The 24281-nt window shown below is 44.6% G+C and overlaps 2 protein-coding genes across 4 annotated transcripts in view; one reads left to right on the top strand and one right to left on the bottom strand.

The window, feature by feature from the left end:
* Positions 1 to 713: 713 nt before the first annotated feature.
* Positions 714 to 16414, bottom strand: haus3 (HAUS augmin like complex subunit 3). Of its 2 annotated transcripts, XM_033018390.1 has the most exons (5): positions 16290 to 16414; positions 11851 to 12854; positions 6730 to 7172; positions 3035 to 3260; positions 728 to 1296 (listed from the first exon to the last, which is right to left on the bottom strand). In XM_033018390.1, exons 2-5 carry the CDS (start codon positions 12763 to 12765, stop codon positions 1063 to 1065), a joined length of 1818 nt encoding a protein of 605 aa, XP_032874281.1. In that variant the 5' UTR covers positions 12766 to 12854; positions 16290 to 16414; the 3' UTR covers positions 728 to 1062. The 2 variants fall into 2 exon arrangements, with proteins under 2 accessions (XP_032874280.1, XP_032874281.1); XM_033018389.1 differs by having other exon boundaries at positions 714 to 1296; positions 11851 to 16407.
* A 66-nt stretch (positions 16415 to 16480) lies between these two features.
* LOC116971310 (PRELI domain-containing protein 1, mitochondrial-like) overlaps positions 16481 to 24281 on the top strand; it is a 32505-nt gene continuing 24704 nt past the window's right edge. Inside the window, exons 1-2 of one of the 2 annotated variants that reach the window (XM_033018392.1) lie at positions 16481 to 16502; positions 16599 to 16762. The gene's annotated coding sequence lies outside the window, so the exon portion shown is untranslated. Of the gene's footprint in view, positions 16503 to 16571; positions 16763 to 24281 lie in introns of those variants that run through there. The other variant, XM_033018391.1, reaches the window with a different exon arrangement.

Raw genomic sequence — 24281 nt, 5'->3', positions numbered from 1 at the left:
AAAAATTAATGGAGCCCGATGAGTGTATTCAACATCCAGGAACAGTGCATTATAGCATGGTGCAGGTTAAATATTCTGTACGTCCACACGTATAGAAGTACAGAACATGCCAACTTGCACACTACTGGTAGCCAGCACTTCTGCATAGAATCACCACTGAGCCATCAGTGCAATATGGCCAAATTAAGTTCATGGTATAACTTCCAAATAATCATTTTCTATTATTTATTTGTTTGTTCACATATCAACATTTATCCTCCACCCTAAATTACCTCGGAACCAAATGATTTAGTAGGCCATTCGGGGAGGTTGTTAGCCACATTGGTGGTTGAGAAACAAAGACTAGACAATGAAGTGCAAGTTCTTTTCCTAAAACATGATCAGTTTTAAACAATTCAATTGCTTTATACTAAACACTTTCTTAATTAACAAATTTAAAATTTCCCCCAGGTATTAATGTAATTGTCTTTGGTTCAACAATCCAATCCCAATAACACAACCACTGTGCTACTATATTATTTTGGTCAATATGCACCTCCAGCCTTTATATAAAATTATTGCAAGCAAGCTTCAGTCCTATATGCTACAAACAGCAAAACACTTCAGTAATCTATTGACTGTCAAATATTTTTTGCGATGCATCTTAGAATAGGAAAAGCAGAATGTAATGCCATATTTATTTTACCAAAATAGTCACCAAAAAGATGAATATTTGAAGATGTAGTAACCTGATTGAAATACTTTATTTATCTAAAATTGTTAACCACAAAACAAAAAAAAATTGTCTCAATGTCAGAACTGAATTCTGCCCAGTACAGATATGCCCAATGTTGCAATTTAATCAACTAGAGTTAAAATTATATACATTTCAGGCAAAAAGCCGTTTGAAAAAAAAAGTTCATAAAGAAATCATATGATTGGGTGGAGGGATACAAACTTAGGATTGCTTCAGTTTTCTAATGTACATTACTATGCAAATAACCAGAATTGATCATGTTAAGAGAAGTTATTATTCAGATGGGCCTTCACACTCTGTCATGTTTTCTACTTGATGGTCACTCATCAGCTGTCCAATCCGATGCTGCGAGTCTGAAATTTCCTTTCAAAATCCTCCACAATCTTCTTCAGTTGATCAGGATCTTGAAAGAAATGGACATACAGACTTCTCTCGCCTCTACAAATGGAGTTGCTTGACAACATTTTATGTTTTGATTTGATATCATCAGCTATATTTCCAATGATTTGGGGTAGTCTCTGCAATTGACTTTCCAATTTCCGAAGAGGTTCAGACAGTTCCTACAAAATAAACAAATTTAAATTGGTAACAATGGTAACTACTATTGTACAATTAAATACTATTATTAAATATTATTGCAATTTTTATTTTTAAATCAATTATTAAGAGAAAAGGAAAACATTTAGAAAAATAATCAGTTTTATGAAAGTTAAATCTATATTACTAAATCTCTGATCTTGACCGCTTTTGGCCGACTGTGCTGCGATTTCCGAGAGAACGCCGCCACCTACGGCCGTCATTTTTGGCCACCTCGCTCAGAGCCCCCCTCCACCATATAAGTGCGGAGGATTTTTTCCGTCGATGAAAAATGAGAGAGATATTTATGTTTTTACAAAATTCCCCATTCTCTCTGCTTCCCCTGCTGGCAGCAGGGGGAGGGACTATAAAACCAGGAAGTGTCGTGCCTCACCCAGTCTCTGCCAGACCCAGGAAGCGAGAGGGTCACGGCTCTCTGAACTGCGAATAACACTGAACGCACGTCTACTCCACGGTGAGTCCCCTCGATGCGGCTGTAAAGTGGCTGCAACCCTTTTTAAAAAGTTTGTGTTCACAAAATGAATTTTGGTTGTCGGGTGTCTGCAGCCCAATTGTTTGCCTCGCCTTTTTAACAAGTTTGTGTTCACAAAATGAATTTTGGTTGTCGGGTGTCTGCAGCCCAATTGTTTGCCTCGCCTTTTCAACAAGTTTGTGTTCACAAAATGAATTTTGGTTGTCGGGTGTCTGCAGCCCAATTGTTTGCCTCGCCTTTTTTAACAAGTTTGTGTTCACAAAACAGACAGCTGGAATTGGTGGAGGTGGAATATTGCGTTGGTGACCAGCCCTCCCATGTGATGCTGGGACCCAACGGGTCCCACTTAGTCTAGTGGTGTATAAAAAACAGAAGTAATTTTTTAAGCTGTAATAAGCAAGGCAGATAAGAGGATAGCAGTATATGCATTAAAAGAGATTTTCAAGACATTTGATATAGCAGCACATAAAAGTTAAGGCTTAATTGCGTTGAAGGGTGATGTAACCCAGCCCCGATGCAGGGTTGGATAACAAAAGAGCGAGTGTCAGCATAAATTACCATTTTTACGTTAGTTAGAGGCCCTGCAGCAGCCTGCGGCTCTGCTGAATCGTGCGCCTCACTCAGAGGCCGAGTGCCCGGACAGGACGCAACCTGCAGCTGTACAGAGCGGTGGAACAGTAGTGGAGGACATCAATGGCTATGCTTGGCCAGTTCAACCTTGCAACACCTCCAGCACAATGGGCCTTTATGGTCAGGATAGGAACCCTGCACTTACTGCAACTTGAAAAAGGCCACAAACCTGACAAACTGCGTAAACTTAAATACTTTTTAATTTGACAATGAAAAATGAAGAGAATTATCTGTTTCTGGTGGTGTGTTTTAGAGAAAAACTTAATGGTTAATTTATTTGCAGAAACAAGAACCTGCAGATGTTGTTTTACCAAGGAAAAAAACAAAATACTGGAGTAAATGGTGACAAATATGTCGACCCTTGTATACTGTCTCAGTGCATTATTTCTATACACTTGTACTGTATGCAAAAAATAATTTTATTGGTTCATGTGACAATAAAAGGGACGGCAAATTCACATCCATTCTGCCAAATTAAGTGTAAAGCTACAATAAATAATTCCCACGTAGGCTTGTGGCAGTGTGCAAACTGTAATGTAAATGGCAGCTTTTGAATGAAGAAATACAAACAGAATAACAACGTGAAAGAAGTACATTACCTCAGAGTGAAGTAAAAGTTGCTTGGATCCAGTATACATAACACTCTGAAGTTTCTCGATGTCAGATTCTAGTGCTGACCGCAGGAAAGACTGATTGTGCATTGTTGCATTTAACTGGTCCTTTAAACAAACTACTTCCTTCTGAAGCTTTTTGGCTCCCTCTTCTAGACCACTGTATGTTTTGAACGGCTGCTGCTCGTCATCTCCCACTAAAATCTCAGCAAGTCTGAAATAAAGAATGAAAGGAAAAACATTTATAGCTAGACATGATGAAAATAACTCAACAACATTGCATGCTGCGTTTCAGCAAGATAATACATAAAATCAAGGAACAACTCCAACATATGCACCAACTCATGAAATAAAAACTGCATGAAATAACAATGGCCTGGAATTTATTATTGGAAGTGAAACAATGGTGCCTCCTGGTATCGTTACACAATTTCTCTCAAACTCTGATGAAAGTGCCAGGATGAAGCAAATAACACTAGGTTGGCAGAGGATTACACAAGATTAACTTTTTTTCTGCAATGATGGATAAGGCTAAATCAAAGAGTTGGTTTTCAATAATTGTTTTCAATTAATCATGGGAGAAGAATGTGGAGCTAGCTGCAGAGCACCAATGATCTCATTGAATGACAGAAAAGCCTCAATTAAAAAGAAAACTATTCATTTTCCAATACTATTCATAAATTAACATGATAATTTGAACATCCTATCAAGTAGAATTTCAATAGTAACCTATCAGTGTAAAATAAACTGGTGACGTATTAAAAATATTGTAGGATTCATACCTTTCTATTAAAAGAGAATCATTTCGGTTGAGGTTTAATTGAATTTGAGAACAAATTAAATCTATCCAGTCACTTCTTATAATTAAAATGCAGCATAATCACCTCCTGCAGGTATGGCCTAAACAATACACAAAGTGCTGAAGGGGGGAATGGCAGACAATGTTTCTGGTTGGGACCCTTCTTCTTCCTCCAGCACTGTGTTTTGCTCAAGATACCAACATCTGCAGATCAGTCATAGTCATACAGCGTGGAGACAACCCCTTCGGCCCACACCTGGTGCCAACATGTATCAGCTACACTAGTCCCATGCGTTTGGCCCATATACCTCTAAACTTGCCCTACCCATGTGCTTGTCCAATTGTTTCTTAAACATTGTGATAGTCCCCACCTCAACTACCTCCTCTGTCAGCTCATTCCATACACTCACCATCGTTTGTGTGAAAAAGCGACCCCTCAGATTCCTATTAAATCTTTTTCCACTTAAAACCTATGTCCTCTGGTCCTTGATTCCCCTACTCTGGACAAGAGACTCTGTGCGTCTACCCAATCTATTCCTCTCGTGATTTTATATGACTCTATAAGATAACCCCTCATCCTCCTGCACTCCAAGGAATAGAGTTCCAGCCTACTCAACCTCTCCCTATAGCTCAGACCCTCAAGTCCTGGCAACATCCTCGTAAATCTTCTCTGTACCCTTTTCAGATTGACAATTTTTTTTCTCATGACAGGGTGCCCAGAACTGAACACAATATCCTAAATGTTACCTCACCAATGTCTTATATAACTGCATCATGACCTTCCAACTTCTATACACAATATTCTGACTGATGAAGGCCAATATGCCAAAACCCCATTTAACCACCTTATCTACCCTATAGTTCCTCGTGTCTCCATTGCCTAACAATGTTTGAAAAAGTTGTAACATGACAACTATGTCACGCTGATGAAGGCTTGCATCCCGTCCTTCCTCACCGCCCAGCTGTGCTGCCACCTTCAGTAATCGATGGACTTATAACCCAAGATGTCTTCTGTTTATTGACACTGCCTAGGACACTACTATTTACTGTATAGATCCTACATTCAATAGACAATATGTGCAGGAGTAGGCCATTCGGCCCTTCAAGCCAGCACCGCCATTCAATGTGATCATGGCTGATCATCCCCACTCAGTACCCCATTCCTGCCATCTCCCCATATCCCCTGCTATCTTTAAGAGCCCTACCTAGCTCTCTTGAAAGTATCCACTGCCCTCCGAGGCAGGAAATTCCAGACTCACAACTCTATTAAATCTTTTTACAATTTGTCAGGGTGGCATTTTGATACTGAATCCCTGTGTTGCAGTTGCTACAGATTAGATATAGAATAGCATATAGCAATAGAAGAGACCACCAGGGGCGCCGGGAAGATGGCCAGCCCTGCCGGCAGTCTGTTAGTTTTTTTCATCTTTTGTTATTTTTAGTGTTTGTTAAAAGTTTGATTTTATGTACTCCGGTTTGTTTTATGTGGGGGAAATGGGGGGAGAAGGGGAGAGAAATGGGGAGAGAAATCGGGGGAAACTTTTTTTCAAGTTCCTACCTTCCCGGAGATGTGATCAATTTTCGGATCACATTCTCCGGGCTCTTCGGCCAACCATCGCTGGAGCTGGAGGCCGCCTCGGACGGTCGTGAGCCGCACCGCAGGGCGCGGACTTCACATCGGAGCGGATCCCATGCCTGGGATCGTTCCCACCGCGGCCTGCGGACTTACCATCAAGGGCTCGCAGTTTCGGGAGAGACAAGTCGGGAGCTCCAACACCGCAGACGGTTCGACCAGCCCCGACGCGAGGTTTGATGGCCCAGCGCGGGGGAACTGATAACCCCCCGATGCGGGAGCTGACGACTTCGACGCGGAAGGCCCGAACGCCACCGGCTACGGGAGTCAAGATCATCCCGTAACGGGGGCTCAAGGCCCCCGACCAAGGAAAAACACAAGGGAAGGACTTGAACTTTGTTTCGCCTTCCATCACAGTGAGGAATGTGTAGGAGTTACTGTGGTGGATGTTCATGTTAAAATGTGTTTGCGTCTGCTTTTAATTGTATGACTGACCTGGCTAGTGAAATTCCTCGTATGTTGCAAAACATACTTGGCGAATAACATCTGATTCTGATTCACTTACCCTCCCAAAATGCATCACATCCCATTCAGCAGGATTAAATTTTATTTGCCATTGTCCTGACTAAATTTCTAGCCGAACCATATCATGCCAGAATATTAAATAACTTACCTCACCACCTTTGTCACCACCAATTTAGGTATCATCTACAAACATATTCACATATAACTTCTATATTCATATCCAAGTTCATAATGTATATCACAAACAAAGGTCCGAGCAATGATCCTTGTAGTACACCACTGCAATCTTTCAATGAGAAAAACTACCCTCTATCTCCTATTTACCAAGCTGCTTCTGTATCCAATTTGCCTGCCTGCCTGCCACAGATTCCATGGGCTCCAACACTTTGTACCAACTTGCCAAGCAGTACCTACATGACATCTACCAACTCCACTCACTAATATACTTTATTACCACCTCAAAAAAAATCATGGGATGGGATTTTCCATAAACAAAGCCATGATGACTATCTCTAATCAATCCCTTCCTTTCAAAGTCATAATATTGGCAATGAATAATAACCAGTGATAGTTAAAATCTATCAGAGCACAATGTGGGCAACCCAGTTAACGTTTAGTAACAACCCACAAGTTACTTGACATTGCATTACTAAGCTATGAATAGCCAGTCATATTGCTCATTCCTGCAATTTGTCAGGGTGGCATTTTGATACTCAATCTCTGCGTTGCAGTTGCTACAGATTAGACATAGAATAGCACAAAAATGTACATTTTTGATCTTCCTACCTGGCAGTAGTGGTATCACTTGAATCAATTAAGGTCTGTTGTTTATTACTTGGCAATAGAGACTTATCAGACATCATCTCCAAACGCCTCACAACGTCTTCTCTGCTTTGATTAAGTTTCTTAGCCAGATTCTCGAGCTGCCGATGGGTTTCCCTATGTTTACACAGTTCCATTTCATATGCGAGTTGAAGTAGTTCAAATCGAGCTTTCTGTTTGATCAGCTGACTTGCAATTTCATCCTGCTTGGAGGTGCAGTAATCTTGGCGAGACATCTGCAGGTCAAAATTACCTTTCACAACTGGCATATTTAAGAGTTGTGCGTTCTCGGCAATTAGATCAGGAAGCTCCTCGTTAATCAGTTGTTCTATTTGGACATTTATTGAAGTTAGTTCTTTGGCCAAACTACTCTTCTTGGCTTTTATACCATTTGCATCATCAGTCAGCTGTTGAAAAAAGTCAAATATTAATGACAAAAATGTCAATTTAGAATCAGTCTAAATTGTCAGAATCAGTCCAAAGGTGTCCTGACCTGAACAGTCTCCTATCCATATTCTCTAGAGATGCTGCCTGACCCACTATGTTACTCTTGCACTTCGTATATTCTTTGTCAACCAGCACCTGCAGTCCCATGTTTCTCTATTTAAATTTTGTCGTTTCCAGTTTATCTGCATTTTCTTCATTCTTTCTGGCAACATTTTTACTCTTTCATTTCTGGTGGCCATTCAAACTGTGCATTCTGAACTAGTATGGATACATTTTTTTCCGTAGCATTATATCATAATTTTTCAAGCACAGCCCCTTCATATCATTCACAACATCCAAGTTCCATTCGCACATTTCCCTCCACAGATGCTGCCCGACCTGTTGAATTCTTCCAGCAGATGGGTTTTACTAAAGAAAATAGCTGATTGGCACTCAGACCTGCTGGTGTTATGAAAGGCACTGCCTCAGATGCAAATCAATTAATTGCCATGCACATCCTCTCCACAATGACAAACAAAAACATAAATTCAGGCAGCACAGTGACGCAGCACAGAGTTGTTGCCTAAGTTCTGGAGACCCGGGCTGAATCCTGACAGCAGGTAGTGTTTGCACATTCTCCCTACAACCACAAGGGTTTCCTCAAGATGCTCCAGTTTACTCCCTTGTTCCTAAGGTGTTAGTTGTAGGATTAATTGGCCACTGTAAATTTCCCACTATGTGTAGCCTTCAAACCTGCCTTACCATTTAATATTATTATGACTGATCTATGCTGTTCTCAACTCATTTTCTGTACCAGTTCCCCATAATCCTCAAATTGTCGATCTTTCGAATACTTATCAACACCGTAAACATATTTAATGATCTGACCTCCACCATCTTTGAGGCAGAGAATTAGAGACCCACTAATCTCCAAGAGAAGAAATTTCTGCACACCTTCAGTTTAAATGACCAGTGAACTCCCATAGGATTTTAAACGTTTGTGTAAGATCACCCTTCATTCTTCTAAACTCCAAGAAATACAAAAAACTGTATAGCCTCCATTGAAAGGACAACTTTTTCACTTTAGAAATTAGTCCTGTGAATCTTCTTAGGTCAGCTTCCAATGTTACCATATCCTTATATTAGGGAAAATGTTTACCCGCTGTATTTCGTTATGACTCTATAACTCAAATCTACACCATATGAGCAGAGCTGCCAAGTTTTGTCAGAGCATTTCAGTATTCTAGTACCTGAAAATCAGTATTTTGCTGAGGAAATCAGAATTTTTACGTGGGGCCATTTTGTTGAAAAATATGTTATTTTTTATTTGTGCTCATACCCATGTAAGAGTACAAGAATACATAACTTTGCTATCAATTGACATGTCTTCTACGCACCTTACTTGACAGTGCATTCATTGCCATCTCTTTGTATACTGCTGTTTGAACAGCTGCTTCCTGCTTTTAGCACCAGATGATGATGAGGAAGCCATTTAGGAAGCCTCCCCCTCCCTCCCTCGCTCTGTCCCTCGCTCTCTTTCCCTCCCTCTCACTCTTTCTCCCTACCTCTCCCCCTCCCACCCTTCCTCCTTCCCTTTTCCTCCCTCCCTCCCACTCCCTTCTCTAACAGTCTGTGACCCATAGCGCTATGTGTAAAGCCCATAGCGCTATGTATAAAGGCAATAGTGCTCCAATGGGAGCGCTATTTTTAGAACCTATAGCGCTGTTCGTTAAATTCCCACGTGTTAAACTGACAGCGCTGTTTAAACCTGGAGCGGGACAGGCAGATCAAAGCGTACAAAAATAATCATCCAGATCTTTAAATTTAAAATACTAATAGATTTAACCTGCTATAATTTTTAGAGGCACAGTATGACTTTTTATATCCTTGCATTTAAGCAGCAAGATGAAACAGGAAGTCGGGCTGATTTTTAAAAAATCCGTATTTTACAAAGCAAATCCGTACATCCGTATTCTGATCACATTTCCGGACAAAATACGGAAAATCTGTACTACTTGACAGCTCTGTATGAGGATTGACATCCCTAATTAGTTTGCTCTTACTTGCTCAGTCAAAACTTCTCAATTCTGCGCACCTTCCACAAGTCTTCCCTTAATTTATTTTCTGCTCCAAGATGAGCCATGGAACACTTAACTGGTCCTTCAGCTGGATAGATCAGAACAGGGGTGTTTTTGCAGTAGATAACTCACCCCTGACCGCCAAAAACCTTTCGATTAACTACATCAGAAATCTGTAGGAATACTCTCCACTTCCAGCATCAACACAATTCTCAAGACACTCAACACCATCTAGGAGAAAGCCACTCAGTTGACTAGCAGTCCATCAAACACCGTAAATATTCACTCGGTCTACCACCTGTTGAATATGCTAACTATAAAATGCACTGATTTGCCCACCTAGGCAACTCCAACAGCATCTCAACCTACCAAGGGGGTCAAGGGTAGTAGATTCAAATTGTAGAGTTGGAAGTAGATTGCCGGTCCTTTATTATTGCTTTATTAATCCTGAAAATCACTGATCAACAGCACCGTGACATTATCTTTACAAGCAACACCAGTGGTTCAAAACAGCTGCTCACCACCACCACCTTCTCATGGATAACTGGAGATGAACAGTGAATGAGGTCCTAGTCAATGATGCCATGAACCAAAATATAACTTAAAAAAAGAGTTGAAGGTGCTTTGGCAAGAATGGAGCTGAGGCTTTAACAGAAGTGACAGTGGAAGATACCTGGAATCCAGAGCATCAATAGATTGACAGGGGTGGGAAATTGCAACCTTCACGTGGTCTGCCCAGTTTTCGACTAATGCAATCAACCCGACGTGCACAATCAAATAAGATCAAACAGAACGTGGTGAAACATGTAAGATTGTTACGGGCTTGGACACACTAGAGGCAGGAAACATGTTGCCGATGTTGGGGGAGTTTAAGAATAAGTAGTAAGCCATTTAGAACGGAGACGAGGAAACACTTTTTCTCACAGAGTGGTGAGTCTGTGGAATTCTCTGCCTCAGAGGGCGGTGGAGGCAGGTTCTCTGGATGCTTTCAAGAGAGAGCTAGATAGGGCTCTTAAAAATAGCAGAGTCAGGGGATATGGGAAGAAGGCAGGAACGAGGTACTGATTGGGGATGATCAGCCATGATCACATTGAGTGGCGGTACTGGCTCGAAGGGCCAAATGGCCTGCTCCTGCACCTATTGTCTATAGAACAAGTTGTCCCGCAACTTAAGGCTGTGCACACCATTTGCAAGAAGAAGAATGGATTGAGAAGCAGATAACCTCTGATACAATAGGTATCCTCTGGGTGTTGGGGATTATAGGGAGAAGATGGGAGAATGGGGTTAAGAGGCAAAGATAGATCAGCCGTGATTGAATGGTGCAGTAGACATGATGGACCGAATGGCCTAATACTGCTCCTATCACTTATGAACAACAGAATTTAATTTAAAAAATTGTCAAAACATCAACCTGAAAATTTAGCAAGATATAAAGTGCTGGAGAAACTCAGCAGGCCAAGCAGCATCTGCGGAAGGAATACATAGGCAACGTTTCAGGCCAGGAACACAACTTTAATTGATTTCTCTGTATGAATATTTTCAATCGGACTTAACTTGCTTGCAATTGCACTCTATGTCCACACTAAAGCTTCCATATAAATATTGATTACAGATGTTCGGCAGGGGTCAGTGCTTGGGCCACTATTCTTCATGTTGTATATCAAGGATTTAGAGTAGGGGATTAAAAGGTTTAGTGGCCAAATTGGCAGATGATACGCAGATAGGTGGGGGAAAAAACAGGTAGTATTGATGTGCTGGTGCAGGATTCCCCAAAAGTTATTTGCAAGTCGAATCGGTAGTAAGGAAGGCAAATGCGACGCTGGCATTTATATCGGAGGACTATAGAATATAAAAACAGGGATGTAATGCTGAGACTTTAATAAGACGCTGTTCAAACTGTATTTGTAGCATTGTGAGAAAATTTGGGCACCGTATCTGAGTATGGATGGGCTGGCCCTGGAGAGGGTCCAGAGGTTTACGAGAATGATCCCAGGAATAAGTGGGTTAACATATTAGCATTTAGAAGGATGAGGGGGACCTGGTCAAAATTGCTCGAATAGTGAAAGGGCTGGATAGGGTAGATGTAAAAAGGATTGTTCAACTAGTGGGAGAGTCTAGGACCCGAAGTCATAAACTCAGAATAAAAGGACGGGTTCCTTTAGGAAGGAGATGAGGAGGAATATCTTTAGTCAAAGTGTGATGAATCTGTGGAATTAATTGCCACAGAAGGCGGTGGAGGCAAAGTCTATGGATATTTTACGGCAGAAAAAGATAGTTTCTTGATTAGTACAGGTGTCAGGGGTTATGGGGAACAGACAGGAGAATGGGGTTGAGAGGGAGAGATAGATCAGCCATAATTGAATGGCGGAGAAGACTTGATGGGCCGAATGCTGCTCCTATCAAACTTGTGAACTTATTTGCACATAAGTAACCCACTTTCCTACCAATAACCCAATGTTATTTCAATTTTAAATAGTTATTTAAGTATTGTGAACCATCCACCTCACCAAAGAAAAATTATGCTCTTTCAAGAAAAAGCAGTTTAAACTATTTTTTTTGCCAGTACTAAGATAAATCCTACCTTTCTTGTTCGCATTGATGAAATTATCTGTTCCAAGTATTGAAGTCTAGCCTCTGTACTTTGTTCCTTCGCTTTTGCCAAAATTAACTGCCGTTGGCCACTGCTGTATACTGCTTGGATTCTTGCCATTTGTTGTTTATATTCTTCGAGTACCTCGTTGCACTGTCCCTGTACCGGTTGAGAAGTTAAGTGCACCAACTGAAATTTTTCTACATCAGAGCTTGCAACCAACTCCACTATGCCCTGAAAAAACTGTTTCTTGGTGTATTCAGTGAGCGCTGAGGTGCATTGTTCCTCTTGTTGCAGATAGCGGTCCAATGCAAGTTGTGACAGGAAGACAATCTCTTGCTCTGGTCTCTTTTCTGCCTCAGTACTCGAATACGCAGAACTTAGCTCCTGAACTTCCTTGTGAATGTTTAACAGCGTGTTATTTAATTTGGCATTTTTAACCACTAGTTGTTGATGTATTTCTCTCAATAATCGGGCACATTCATCCTCCTGATCCCGTAGCTGCATCGGCAGATGGTGTATTTTAGTGACCATCAGTTGTTGCTTATTCCGTCGCTGGATTTTAATATTTCGAGTCAACTGTAGCACTTCAATTTCACTTTCCAGTTCGTCAACTGTCATCTCTTCCAGGTTGCCATATTTTGATTTCACATCTTTAGGTCGTGTCTCCAAGACCTGATCCAAGTCTTTCTGATCCAACAGGCAATCTTCAACTTCAAGTCTTTTCAATCCATTCAACTCTTCTTCTGATAGTACATTCTGTTCATTTACAGTGTTGCAGAACCATTCTACAAACATTCTTTCATCGCCAATGTCAAACCACCAATCAAAGTGCTCCCCATTTAATTGATTGGCATTAGGATAACCAATTTTCTTTAATGTCTCTACAAATATTCTCCCGTTCATTGTGGTGAGTACATGATAACGTTTCTGGGGTCTGAAAGATTTAAAATATCCAACTGCAACAAAGTGGTATGCTGGATATCTGTTTTAATCTCAAGCAGAAACAATACATTAACTTAATTTACAGAAGCATGGCAGCATTTCTACAAACAAAACAGCCCTGGTGATCAAAAGTATAATAAATTTGTAGTCAACAGTGATATTTGAGATTAAAGGTGATGGAGTACATGTTAGCAGGTAGTTTAATTTAGTTTATTATTATTGTCACGTGAAAGCTTTTGTCACGTGCTTACCAACCAATATTTCTCCTAATGATACAAAACACCCATTTTCCTCAGCATTTAAAACTCTAGTTGATAACAATTCGGCTAACAGGATTGCAAACATAAACAATATCTCATCCGGTCAATATTCACCCCTCTGGAAACTCTTAAAAACTGTGTATTGTATATGCTTTAGAGAGTACTTTAAACTCTGAATTTAAGTACACTCTTAATTTTTTTTACTGGGAAAGAAAAGATCCAATTAAATTTGTAATAGGGACAAAATTACAGAAATGGTATTGACAGTCAATATAAACACTATTTAACATACATTGTTATACAAAAATAATTATTTGTCAAATTTAATCAATTTAAATTCCACTGCAAATCACTGCTTAAAGGGAATTTGTACAAGTGCAGCAATAATGATCAACATTGAAAATAAAGCACTTCTAACAGAAAACATTGAATTATGACATAACGTACAAATTTAACATGTTCAGTAAGCTTCAGAATGCGATTCTCCAACAAACTATATCACCCTTGAAAAGAAAGTGTTTTTAACGGTGTTTTATCTCTTTAGACATCTGCTTCCACCCTCCCCTATTAAAATATTCTCTTCACAAAGATTCTTCAGCACCACCATTAATTGAGTGTAATTAAGAGTGTTACATCATCAGAGACAATGTTCATTTAAAATATACACAAACACAAACAAAAGTAACTTTGGGTCGAAAATAACCAGTCTTTCTAAGGAAAAACATGAATAATGAACACTGTCGTAGACAATAATTGAGCTGAACAGAGATTCAGTTAAAGACTGAAAGTTAATGAAATAAAATACATGCCATGACAAATGACGCTGCCATTGGCCAGGATGCCGGCAGGGTGGGGTGAGGCGTCCCCATTGGCTGAGATGCCAGCAGGGTTAGGTACTGCGTCCATGGGTCGAGACATCGACCGAGCAGAGAGAGGTGCCCTCATTGACCCATTCGCTCCTCTGTCCAGGCATTGCTTTGCCATCTACTCCCACCACGACAGAAGAGGTAGTTGAGGCAGGTACAATAACAACGTTTAAAATACTTGGACAGGATAGGAATGGTTTAGAGTGATATGGGCCAGGAGCAGGCAAATGGGACGAGCTTGGATGGAGCATCTTGGCCAGCAAAGGCGAATTGAGTCAAATGCTTGGTTTTGTGCTGCATGACACTAAATTCCCACAAGGCAGCAAATTACCACAGGACAGAGTAGCCAAGTAACATTTGGGGTCTAATAGCCCCTGAGTCGCAATGCCAGAGATAACGGTAGCCTAGGGTGAGGCACGCCAATTGGCTGGGACAATGGCAATGCAGAGCGAGACGCCTGATGAGGCATTCCTATTGGCTCAGACCCCGGCAGCACTAAGCCCATTCGCCGAGATGTTGGGGAAGATGGGTGAGGTTCTACAATAGACCGAGGAGCCAAGTGCGTTGCTCCTATTGGCCATGGAGCCGAGCGAGGCATTCCCAGTGGCCATGGAGTCGAGCGAGGCATTCCCATTGGCTGTTGAGCTGGAGCAGCTGAGCGAGGTGCTCCCATTGGCTGTGAAGTTGAAGAAGCTGAGTGAGGGGTTCCCATTGGCTGTGGAGCCTGAGGAGCTGAGCGAGGTGCTCCCATTGGCTGAGGGAATGCAGATGGTAGAGGAGGCAAGCCCATTGGCCAAGAAGCCGCAGATGAGCGGAGCGGCGTTCCCATTGGCCGAGCAGCCACAGATTGAAGGAAAGACGCACCCAATGGCACAGGAGCTGCAGATCGTGTATGGGGCACCCGCACTTGCTGAGAAGCTGCAGATGGCAGAAGGGGCGCTCCCATTGGCCGAGGCACCGCAGATGAGGGGTGCGACGTGCCCATTGGCCGAGGCATCGCAGACGATGGGTGGGGTATTCCCATTTGTCGCTGTGCCGTGTATGTCAAGAGGGGCGTATTCATTGACTGAGATGTGGGGAGAAACTTTCCCATTGACCGAGGCACCGCAGATGGTGGGAGAGGTGTACCCATTGGTAGCGGTGTTGGGCCATGCGCACCCATTGTTCGAGGAGCCGTAGACCGAGGGTGGGGCGCACATATTGGATCCGGCGTCGGGAGAAGCGCATCCCTTGACCTAGATGTCATGACTGGCGAACCCATTCGCCGAGATGCCGGGTGAAGTGAACCTATTGGCCGAGGTGGCGAGAGGGGCACATGCACTACCCGAGATGTCGGGACAGGCGCGCCCATTGGCCGAGGTGGCGAGAGGGGCACATGCACGACCCGAGATGTCGGGCCAGGTGGGCCCATTGGTCGAGGGGCCGCGCCCATTGAATCCGGCGTCGGGAGGAGCACACGCCTTGACCAAGATGCCGAGAGGTGTGCGCCCATCGGGCGGGAGGGGTCCGCGTGCTGTGGGAGGTGGGACGCCAGCGGGGTGGGATAGGGCGCCCGCATGGCCCGGGCCGTGTGCCGGGTGGAGAGCGGGTCCCTCATCGGCCCCGGCGCATCGCCGCCCGGCGCCGCCATTGGTAGAGACGTCGGCAATCGAGGCGCCTCCATTAGGTGAGACAACAATCGTGCTCCGACAGACGCTTTCAATGGCCGAGACCCCGGCAGTTGATGTGCTCCCATTGGCCGAGGCAACGAGCGCGCACAGACAGCCGCTCCCATTGGCTGAGACACTTGCCCAGCGCGGGGAGGCGCTCCCATTGGGTGAGACATCGACAATCGAGCCGCTCCCATTGGCTGAGCCGTCGAGCGCGCACCGAAGGGCGCTCCCATTGGCTGAGACGCAAGCCCAGCGCGGTGAGGCGCTCCCATTGGCTGGGACATCGACAATCGAGACGCTCCCATTGGCTGAGCCGCCGAGCGCGCACCGAAGGGCGCTCCCATTGGCTGAGCCATCGAGCGCGCACAGAAGGGCGCTCCCATTGGCTGAGCGAGCGGCTGCGAACAGACAGGCGCCGCCATTGGCTGAGACAAGGGCGGCCGTGGCGCTCCCATTGGCCGATGCATCAGCCAGGCAGGGCGGTGCGCTCCCATTAACCGGCGGCAAGAAGTGTGGGGCCGCGCGCTGGGTTCCCACAGTGACCGTTGGGCCGTCTCTCCCCTCCCCCTCACTGCGGTTCGGCGCGGCTCAGCTCAGCCTCCGCTGGACGAACCCCACCAGCGACCAAACCCACCCAACTCGACGGGATTTCCCCGCCTCCCTCAATTTATTTCGTGCGGGATGCCGGCGGTGGGTGTGAAGCTTACCTCGCTGTCCTAAGCCCTAACTCCCCTCAGCCACAGCTGCCGTCGCCACCACCACCGCCGCTGCTGCTGCTGCCCGTTAACGCGTGTGTGCGCGCGCGTGTATAGGGGAAACGGAAGTGGAGACCGACGCTTCGTGACGTAGGCCGCGGGGAATGTGGAGCAGAGGACATCCAGTTGCAGCGCTGCTGCCGGTGGGAGGCCGTCGTTGCTGCAGTCAGCAGCGCCGCCACCCGTGGGAGACATTCGTTGCTGCAGTCAGCAGCGCCGATGGCAGGAGACACCCAGCTACAGCGCCGCTGCCGGTGGGAGGCCGTCGCCAGCGGTCGGTGGAGCGGTCGGTCGGACGGACGGCGGTCGAGCTCAGCGGGAATGGCCGCCGTGAAGCGCACATGGTGGGAGCGGGCAGTCAGCTAAGAGCCGGCCTCTGGAGAGCCCGGAGCGGAGAAGCGGGACGGACGCGGGCATGGTTTCGGGTGAGTGGGCGTGGCCGGGGGCCTGAGGGGTCGAGTGAGCCCGGGACCGGACTACAGGCCTGCGGTGTTTCTCCCCTCCTTCAGTGTGTGCGCTCTCCTCCCCTACAACCCTTGTACTTGAGTTCATAAACATAGACTATTAGGTGCAGGAGTAGGCCATGAGTTAGATGTGGCCCTTGTGGCTAAAGGGATCAGGGGTTATGGAGAGAAGGCAGGGATGGGATACTGAGTTGGATGATCATATTGAATGGCGGTGCAGGCTCGAAGGGCCGAATAGCCTACTCCTGCACCTATTTTCTATGTTTCTATTCGGCCCTTAGAGTCAGCACCGCCATTCAATATGATTGAATTGAATCCATTTTATTAGCCAAGTATGTACACATACAAGGAGTTTGCCTTGGTGCTCTGCTCGCAAGTAACACTACGCCGCATCTGCTCCCAGGATGAGGTGTTCCACACCAGGGCATCGGAAATGTCCTAATTCTTCAGGGAACGGGGGTTCCCCTCCCCTACTATAGATGAGGCTCTCACCAGGGTCTCTTCCATACCCCGCAACACTGCTCTCTCCCCATCCCCCCCCCCCCACTCGTAACAAGGGCAGAGTCCCCCTAGTCCTCACCTTTCACCCCACTAGCCGTCACATACAACAAATAGTCCTCCGTCATTTTCACCACCTCCAACGTGACACCACCACTCGCCACACCTTCCCATCCCCCCCCCCCCCCCCCCCCCCCCCCCTGTCTGCTTTCCGCAAAGACCGCTCCCTCCGTAACTCTGTGGTCAATTCTTCCCTCCCGCACCACCCCCTCCCCGGGCACTTTCCCTTGCAACCGCAAGAGATGCTACACTTGTCGCTTTACCTTCCCCCTCGACTCCAAGCAGTCGTTCCAGGTGCGACAGAGGTTCACCTGCATCTCCTCCAACCTCATCTTTTGCATCCGCTGCTCTAGGTGTCAGCTGATCTACATCAGTGAGACCAAGCGTAGGCTTGCCGATTGTTTCGCCGAACACCTCCGCTCGGTCCGCATTAACCAACCTGATCTCCCGGTGGCTCAGCACTTCAACTCCCCCTCCCATTCCAAATCCGACCTTTCTGTCCTGTGCCGCCACCATGGCCAGAGTGAGCACTACCGGAAATTGGAGGAGCAGCACCTCATATTCCGCTTGGGCAGTTTGCACCCTAGCGGCATAAACATTGACCTCCAATTTCCGGTAGCCCTTGCTGTCTCCTCCCCTTTTCAGCCCTCGGGCTCCTCCTCTTCTCTCCCCCACCCCCCCACCCTACATCAGTCTGAAGAAGGGTTTCGGCCCAAAACGTTGCCTATCTATTTCCTTCGCTCCATAGATGCTGCTGCACCCGCTGAGTTTCTCCAGCACCTTTGTCTACCTTTGATTTTCCAGCATCTGCAGTTCCTTCTTAAACATGGGAGGTCAGCTCGCTCACTAGTTGATGATAGAATGGTTCAGTTGCCTGATAACAGCTGGGAAGAAATGGTGTGAGGGAAAGATTCAATAGAAGCCTGAGGGCAGCTTTTTCACACAGAAGGTAGTGGATATATGCTTGAGCAAGCTGTAGCTGTTAGTACGGGGTTTAAAAAACATGCAGATAGGAAATGTATAAAAGGGACAAGGGGCACACCTGGCAAATGGGATTAACTGAGGAAGGCATGGATGAGCTGGGCTTTCAATGCTGAGGGACTGAAATGCAAAGTGCTGGAGTAGCTCAATTGCTTTTGATTGCCAATGTTTCTAGTCAGGCTCTCTGTGAAGAAAGCGTCCTGATCCAAAGCGTTGCCTATCCGTGTTCTCCGGAGTTACTGCCTGACGTGCTCAGTTAGTAACTTGTGCAGCACTTTGTGCTTTATTCAAAATTCCAGTGTCTGCTGTTGCTTGTGTCCCTCTCTCTGGGGGACTAAAATGGCTGCAGGATAGAAGTCGACTGTTTGGCAGACTGTGTCTGTGACAGATCTCTATCATATCTACCCTTTAGTTCCACCTCAAGGTCTTTGACCAACGTACCGTTATCCAGTTCCCCCTTGAAAGCCACAACTTGCCTCCTACATACAGTATTGAGCTATCCAGTACAGAAGCAAGCCCTACAGCACAGAAACAGGCCCAATCTTGACCATGCGACCAAGTTGGCATTCTGGGATAATTGTGTGTTCCTGTATTTGGTTCATGCCCCCTCTAAACCCTTCCTAAGGATATGGCTGTCCAATCTACTGATTCCAACTAAAAGTGGTGTATACAAAATACTTTTCCTAGTATTCCTCTCTGCCCTCCTTTCCATTTATTTTACTCCTCCTGCCTTGCCAGTTTATTTTAACCATGATTGGAGATATGCTCCAAAAAATATTCTATTCCAGAATCCTCATGATTTCATATATTTCTATCAAATCTCTCTATTTGAGGTGCCTTGCAACTATATTCTCTCATCCCAGAACTGCTATTGTAAATCTCTGGATCCTTTCCAATATTCAGCTACAATGAGGACGGCTTGATTGTAATCATGTATAGTCTTTTTGCTGACTGGATGGCATACAACAAAAAAGCTTTTCACTGTACTAAACTAAACACTACTTGGGAATTCACTGCCTGAATTGGCAATGGAAATCTTTATTTGAGACACAAGTACTTGAACCAAATATTCTATGTAGGAAAGTGCCAAGGAATGAGAATAAATTGAGTATTACTGCAAGTTGTCTAGTTGGCTAATTAGTTATGTGTAAGAAGGAACTGCAGATGCTGGTTTAAACCAAAGATATACACAAAAAGCTGGAGTAACTCAGCGGGACAGACAGCATCTCTGGAGAGAAGGAATGGGTGACGTTTCGGGTCGAGGCCCTTGTTTAATTAGCCCCTGATTCTCAGTCTGAAGAAGGGTCTCAACCCAAAACATCACATTCCTTTTTTCCAGAGATGCTGCCTGACCAGCTGAGTTACTCTGGCTTTTTGTGTCTAGCTGGCGTGCTCTCTTAGCGAGAGAAACTCATCCCCACAGAGAGCTGCCTATCTAATAAGATCAAATAGAACAAGTTGGCCTACAACTTTAGGCTATGTATGCCATACGCAAGGAGAAGAAGAAGGAATGAGAATAATTGGAGTGTTAGTGCAAAAAGTGTACAATAGACAGGTTAGTCAGCATTTTCTGTGACTCTTCTCATTCAGTGGTGGAGTCGGATGCTAAGCTCTGGTCACCACCAGGGGGAGCAGCTGCGCAATTTCACACATTCTACTACTGGTTCACACACTCGACACACTGCTGCTCAAACAGAAACAATACTACAATGACAGCCCGAATAATGAAAGGCTTGGATAGAATGTTTAGTTTAGAGATGCAGTACGGAAACAGGCCCTTCGCCCCACCGGGTCCGTGCCGACCAGCAATCCCCACATATTAACGCTATCCCACACACACTCGGGACAATTTTTACATTTACCAAGCCAAGTAACCTACAAACCTGGAGTGGAGTGGATGTTTCCTCTAGTGGGAGAGTCTATGACTAGAGGTCATAGCCTCAGAGTTAAAGGACATTCTGTTAGGAAAGGGATGAGGAGGAATTTCTTTTGTCAGAGGGTGGTAAATCTGTGGAATTTATTCCCAAAGAATGCTGTGGAGGCCAAGTCAATGGATATTTTTAAGGCAGAGATAGATATTTGATTAGTACAGGTGTCAGAGGTTATGCGACAAAGGCAGGAGAATGGGGTTAGGAGGAAGAGATGGATCAGCCATTATTGAATGGCGGTGTAGACTTGATGGACTGAATGGCCTAATTATTTTCTCTGGGTTCCTCCCTTATCCCATAGATGTGCGGTTTGTAGCTTAGTTGCCCTAAATGTATAAGGAGTGGATGTGAAAGTTGGATCAAATAGAACTAGTGTGAATGATTGATATTAATCGATGGTCGGCGTGAAAGTGCGTCAAAGGGCCAGATTCCATACTGTATCTCTAACCTAAACAAAACCTTACGACACACATTTTGACACAGATGGAGGTCATTCAGCCCATCAGGTCCTTGCTAGCTCTCATCTGAGCAATCCCGTCAGTCACATTCACCGTTCCTACTTCCCCTCTCACATGCCCATCAGCTGCCCTTTAATTCACTTGAGCCACGTCCAAGTCTCTCTGGTGATCCTCTGTTCCTTTTCTCCATCTTGCTTACCCCGCAAGTTGCAGTTCACTGAAACTACCATCATTGGTAGCTCCTGCCATGGCTTCACCACTCCATCCCAAAGCCATTTCCTTTTAACACTCTGGCATTTTCCTAAGCATCATATTGGTGGTAAAATATGTGGGCATGGAGTGGTTTGGAGGACTGGAGATGCTGTAAAAGCAGAACATGCTGACAATTATCACTAGCTGAGTCGGCGACGGTGGGAAGAGAAACAGATGGTTCATATTAAGTGATACTGCTGAGTATTTCCAGCATTTTCTGATTTTATATTTAAGTAATCTAGTTATCCTCTTCTCCGAATTCTAGCATGCGAGAAGGAGAAAACTAGTCAAGTTTATTGCCTTGCACATGTGTGAGGTTCAGGTACAATGAAAATCTTGCTCGCATCAGCATCACAGGCACAGACTCGGTGTAGAAAAAACAAATCATACATAAATCACACAAATTCTGCAAGTCAATAAAAGTGTTCAAAACAAAACATTGGAGCGAAAAACCATTCGAGCGAACGTGGTTCAAGATATGGTCTGTAGCATTCTGTTGTCGTCGTAGAATGGGGATTGTGTGGGTTGGTCCAATATCCTGATAGTTATAAGAAAGTAGTTCTTCCCGGACCAGGTGGAGTGGAATTGGGCTTCTGTATCTCCTGCTCAATGGTCGCAACAATGAAACGGCGCGGAGCGGGATGGTGAGGATCCTTCATGATAGATACACCTTCACGAGGCAGCACCTGGTGTGGATGCTTTCAATGGTGGGGAGGGCTGTTTTTGTTCCTACTATCATTGTATACTATGTATCTTATAGCAGTAATACTTACAAAATTAGCACTAGATTACATGATTTATTAAATCATCAAAAAACAGCCAGAAAGTTCAACCTGTGGGTTTTTGTCCAGGATGTTTAAAAATAAGTGCAGTGCAGTTTAGTTCCATTTCCTTCATTTTACTTGTAAACTAGTGTGTTCCTCATTTTGTATCATTAACTAGCTCATTTTTACGATTCTTTGTGGTCGACTTTCTATACGTTTTTGGGTATTATCCTAATGAACTTTTCCGCTCTGGACCTTTTACCAGTACGTGTATTTGAATCATTGATCTTTGATTTTTAGCCATAAATCAAAGCGTGTTTTTTGACTGGGTGGCATCACGGCCTGGTTAGGCAACTTGAACAATCAGGGACGAAGGAAAAGTGGTGGACACTGCCCACAGGGTTTTTTTTCCTTTTTTTGATTCTATCAAAATACTTCATTTTGAGAACCTTGCTTAAGCTTGTCTGAAGAAGGGTCCTGATCTAAAACATCACCCATTCCTTCTCTCCAGAGATGCTGCCTGTCCCGCTGAGTTACTCCAGCATTTTGTGTCTACCTAAGCTTGTTTAACTCTCCACTTGGCCTTTCTGGTTCAAGGAGAACTACGCAAAGCTCTTTGCATCCCCAGTAACCTCCACACAAACCTCCTCTGTGCCCTAGTGTAAAGACTGTACCTTTCCTGGGCCATGGTGAACAGAATTGTTCACAATGCTCTTGCTGAGGCCTATACAATAATTTTATTAAAGTTTTAGCCCCCTCTCCCAATCCAGAAATGATGGGTAATTGATTAATTGTCAGCATGGTTGCACCAGGTTCAACAAGTCAAGTCAAGAGAGTTTATTGTTAGGTGTCCCAGATAGGACAATGACATTCTTGCTTGCCGCAGCACAACAGAATATTGTAAGCAAAAGTACAATATACACACAAATAAGCAGATAAAGTGCAATAGGCTGTTACAGTTCATAGCCTGTTTGTTGGTGAGTTTAATAGCCTGATGGCTGTGGGGAAGAAGCTGTTCCTGAACCTGGATGTAACAGATTTCAGGCTCCTGTACCTTCTGCCCAATGGTAGCGGAGAGATGAGTGCGTAGCCAGGATGGTATGGGTCCTTGATGATGTTGGCTGCCTTTTGAGGCAGGACTGCGATAGATCCCTTCGATGGAGGGGAGGTCAGAGCCAATGATGGACTGGGCATTAAAAGCAAATGGTAACTGCTTGATTATGCAATTTCTTCAAATGTGCAAAACACTTTCTTTTCGAGATACATGAGTTTAATGAAGGGTCCCAACCCGAAACATCATCTGCCTGTTCCCGTTCATTATACAAGAAAGAGGAAGTTTGCAAGTGAAATGCACATAATGGAACTAAACATGATTGCCTGACCCACTGAGCTCCTCCAGCGCTTTGTTTTTTGTTCACAATACTCCCTTTGGCATATTTTATTTGGTGATGTATCGCATAAGAGTCAAGAGAATCAAGTCAAGTGTTTTATTGTCATGTGTCCCAAAATGGAACAATGATATTCAATGAACAATGGTCCCAAGTACCTAGTGCAATCAAGGCACTTTGTAGTTTGGAGTTTAGTTGGAGTTCATTGTGTTCAATAGCCTGATGGTTGTTGGGAAGTAGCTGAACCTGGACGTTACAGTTTTCAGGCTCGTGTCCCTTTTTGTGGCAGCAGATTTGGTGGACCCTTCGATGGTGGGGAGGTCAACACCTGTGATAAACTGGGCAGTGTCCACCACTGTTTGCAATCCTTTAATCGTGGGCGTTGAAGTTGCCGAAGCAGTCTGCGATGAAACCAGTCAATCTGTCTGGAGCTGATAGCAATGGGTGAACTTCCGGTTCTCTATCAGGCAGCTTCAACACTAACCGCAGGTTGCAAAGTGGTAAAACACGGGTGATAATGTCCTGTGTTTGCATGGGTTTGGTTAAAGACTTGCCCAGAACCGAAAAACGATGGCAGTGCGAATGTAGCTCCCACAGATAGTGACGTCAATGCGTAGGTTGTGGTCCTGAGTCACGTCCTGTGCTTCAGTCAGATATTAGTCACAGTTTCTAGGAAGGTGAGAATGGTCTCTGGCCCAATCCAACCTGGCCAGCTGGGTGTTTGAAATGTGCTTTCATAAGCACACATCAGAGGTAACTTAGGCAGCTGCTGTGTGTGATGGAGTGGGATGTTGACAACTTTCAGACGGGGTGAGAGACTGTGGTTAGTGGAGGTCATCTCACCACTGGTCCTCTGGTCAGTCAGTGGCTGACAAGAAAGAGGAGGCCAACAGATTTGAAACATAACGTTGCGACATAAGCACAAAATCAAGTTTGGTGCCGCCACTGCAGGTGGGACACAGTAACATCGCAATTGAATTATTGGTCTGGCAATCCTGGAGGTTTGTGTTTATTAGTGTCAAGTCTACCGATCTGCAGTTTGACTTTGCATTTCCATGCTACCCAATCAGAGCTGACAGTGCTGTGCATGAATACAATCAAGTCAAATTCAAGCACAGTAGATAGAGCAAAGGGATTTCAAGCTTCAGTAT

This window comes from Amblyraja radiata, chromosome 3 (genome assembly GCF_010909765.2).
Source record: "Amblyraja radiata isolate CabotCenter1 chromosome 3, sAmbRad1.1.pri, whole genome shotgun sequence".
Taxonomy (NCBI): Eukaryota; Metazoa; Chordata; class Chondrichthyes; order Rajiformes; family Rajidae; genus Amblyraja; species Amblyraja radiata.
The sequence above is the reverse complement of the archived record's forward strand: the minus strand, read 5'-3'. Positions and strand labels throughout refer to the sequence as shown.

What these genes read in the sequence shown, in the direction of transcription:
- haus3 (XM_033018390.1), bottom strand. Translation starts at nt 12,765, where the DNA reads ATGAACGGGAGAATATTTGTAGAGACATTAAAGAAAATTGGTTATCCT. An exon ending in CATCAATGCGAACAAGAAAG is followed by an intron (nt 7,173 to 11,850) that starts GTAGGATTTATC and finishes TTTTTTCAACAG; the next exon opens with CTGACTGATGATGCAAATGG. An exon ending in AGTGATACCACTACTGCCAG is followed by an intron (nt 3,261 to 6,729) that starts GTAGGAAGATCA and finishes TCTTTATTTCAG; the next exon opens with ACTTGCTGAGATTTTAGTGG.